At 51.8% G+C, this 3152-nt stretch overlaps 1 protein-coding gene across 1 annotated transcript; it reads right to left on the bottom strand.

Moving 5' to 3' along the window:
* Nucleotides 1–1753: 1753 nt before the first annotated feature.
* LOC125906845 (uncharacterized) lies at nt 1754–2905 on the bottom strand. Its single transcript, XM_049607511.1, has one exon. It carries the CDS (start codon nt 2903–2905, stop codon nt 1754–1756), a length of 1152 nt encoding a protein of 383 aa, XP_049463468.1.
* Nucleotides 2906–3152: the final 247 nt, after the last annotated feature.

Below are 3152 nucleotides of genomic sequence, written 5' to 3'. Positions count from 1 at the left end.
AATTCTTCTCCAGCCGAGACAAGTAGCCACCGTAGCGTATTTTATTGTAACTACGGTACAAGCGAGTTGTTTCATTTTATATGCTTTTGTTAACAGGTGATCGGTACTTCGTATATTTTTTTAATGCAGCTTCCTTAGCTCTTTTAAGTTTTTTTAGGTGGCGGTCAGACCAAGCAGGGCCGTTCTTTGGTGTGATAATTGGTACACACGAATCAAACGAGGATAAAAGAAAGCGTATAAATATCGATAAAGCTTCATCAACAGAATTAAACTGGCTAATTCTGAACTGGCTATTAAAATTAGTTATGAGCTCATCAAGCCAAGTAAAATTGGTTTTATAAAAATTCATCCTAGGTCTACTTGCTTGAGTCAGTGTAGGATTAGGCATTGTGCTTGGAATTCGAACCGTTAAATCGATGGCTGGATGGTACAGGTCAGGAGAAACTAGTGGTGTTGGGCAGGGGTGCAAATCGATGCAGTAAGTTGCGGCAATAAAATTTGCGAATACTAAGTCGAGCTGCCGGTTAAGCGAGTTTTTGATACAGCTTATTTGATAAAGATCGCTAGCGTTAATTTCATCCAAAAACCGAGATCTGACCGAAGATGATGAATTTGGCACATAGTGCGCGAACGATGATGAATGACCAAATGTTTGTTGTGATAGTGACCACGATACTGCCGAAAAATTAAAATCTCCAAACAAAAATATTAGATCATTAGTTTTTGCATGGTTTACTATTGCACTTACACTTTCAATCACAGATGTAAGAGTATCTGTGTCGTTAGCTCGATTAGGAGGAATAAACCATCCCGATGAATATCGTGCAAGATGATAGGCGAACGGCACGCACTCCGTCTTTTCCGGCGCAATCTGGAGATGGTGTTGAGCCATCCAGTGAGAGACACTGGCGACCGCCTCCTCGGCTGCAGCCTTCACTGCATTTACGTCGATGTCCGGAATCAGCAGCACCAAGTCGTCAGCATACGCCACCATCTCGCAGTCCTGCGGAAGGGCGACGCCCAGAACTCCATCGTACATGGTGTTCCACAGGGTGGGGCCGAGAATCGACCCCTGTGGAACACCAGCCGTGATGGACCGAGTTACTGGGCCGTCGGATGTCTCGAAGACCAACTCTTGGTTCTCGAAGTAGCTCCTGACGATTCTTTGCAGACCAGCAGGTACTCCCTTCATCTGCAGTGCAGTGGCGATGGCCTGCCAGCTGGCCGTATTGAAGGCATTCGTGACATCCATTGACACGACCAGCAGGAACCTGTTATCCCGCCCGTTCGTGCGGCGGAATCTCATCGCGCACTGACCCGCCTCGATCACTGTTTGAATGGCACCAATTGTAGATCGCCCCCTCCGGAAGCCATGCTGCCTGTCTGACAGCCTCACCGCTGCAGGATCTTCCAGATGATTGTGAAGTCGATTAAGGATGAGCTTCTCCAGCACTTTCCCTAAGGCATCCAACATGCACAAAGGTCGGTATGACCCGCTGCTACCCGGTGGTTTCCCCGGCTTGGGGAGCAGTACCAAACGCTGTCGTTTCCATGGTGCTGGAAATGTAGCCGTTTCCAGACAGCTTTGGTACAACGCCTGGAAAACGTCCGTGTACGCAAGGATTGCAGCCTTGACAGCGGCGTTCGGGACCCCGTCGAGTCCCGGCGCTTTTTTGTTCGGCATGGTGCTAGCTATCAGACGGAGTTCCGAGATCGTGACTCGGGTCCATGGGCACTGCTGGTCTGAAGGCTGTTACTGTTCCTCCTCGGAACTGATGCGGGGCCAGTTGAAGGGCGGATGTTGCGGGAAAAGCTCTGTCACGATGCTTTCAAGCCTCGCTCTCTCCGTCTCGAATGGGGCCCTTCCACCGCGAAGACGGGATAGGACTACTAAGTACCCGGCTCCGAAAACGTTTTCCTCGGCAGCATCGATCAATTCCTGGAAGGCGGCCTTTTTGCTGGCACGTATGGGTCTATCCAGCTCAGCTCTAGCTGTTCGATATTCGGCTGCAGCCAGACTCCGGTTCTGTAGATCACGTGTCTGCTGCATGCGATCTCTCGCCTGCTCGCAGTTCTGCCTAAGAAGAGCAATCAGGGGCGTCCACCAGTAGACGTCCCGATGAGGGTCGGGGAAAGACGACGACATCCTTTGCATGGTTTTCTCGCAGGCCGATATCATTGCCGAGATCATTCCCTGGTGATTGACTGCTTTCTCTCGGAATCCCTCGCAATGTAGCGTGGCTAGGAAATTCTCTTTCGAGAACTGTTTCGTCTTAAATCGCGTGCCTGCATGTTGAAAACGCTCTCGTTGGCCCCGTTGACGTGACTGTCCTCGGTTGCGCTGCTGGTCTGCTGACGCTGGGCCTACCGAGTAGGTGATATACGTATGGTCAGATCGCTTGTTCGTGTTTCTTACCAGCCAGGTGCTCGGCTGAGCTATGGACGAGCTAGCGAAGGTCACGTCGACAACGCTGGCAGTCGCCGCGCCGCTTCCAACAAAGGTTGCCACATTCCCTCGATTCATCAGCAGCACGCCCAATTGCTGGGACGCCTCGAGCAGTACATCCCCACGCTCATTGCTGCGTCGACTTCCCCACTCCTCATGCAAGGCGTTAAAGTCACCGGCGATTACTACCTGAGGGTGGGATTGGGCCACCAATTCTATTGCTTCGACGTATTCCGCAAATCCTTCCCGTGACAGGCTGGGTGGCGCGTAGCAGCTGAGGAAGGTAATGCCACTCACCTTGGCAGCTATGAGGCCGGGGACATCACTGGTCCACAGTCCTTGCAGAGGGTATCGTCCTGTGGCCACTACTGCCACCTTTTTGGAGGCATCAACTGTCCATCTTGGGTTGTTCTCGCGTGGTCGATAGATGTGGGAAAGAACTAACACGTCCACTTCCATTTGTCGGGCGGATTGCAGGACCAGGTCTTAAGCGATCCTGCCTCCACCCAGGTTCACTTGGAGGACTTTTAGCTGCGTCATTGGGTAGCCGACCGATTGCATGTCCGGTCCCCGATAACATGGGGACCACCGCATTTGCCGCAGCGTATTTCTTCCTTGCATGTTCCAGCCTTGTGGCCCTCCTGTCCGCAACGGATGCAAACATTTTGTCGGTCTACAGGTGACCGACAATCGCGGGCGTTGTGGC

This window comes from Anopheles coluzzii, chromosome X (genome assembly GCF_943734685.1).
Source record: "Anopheles coluzzii chromosome X, AcolN3, whole genome shotgun sequence".
Taxonomy (NCBI): Eukaryota; Metazoa; Arthropoda; class Insecta; order Diptera; family Culicidae; genus Anopheles; species Anopheles coluzzii.
This window is presented reverse-complemented; position numbering and strand designations above follow the sequence as displayed.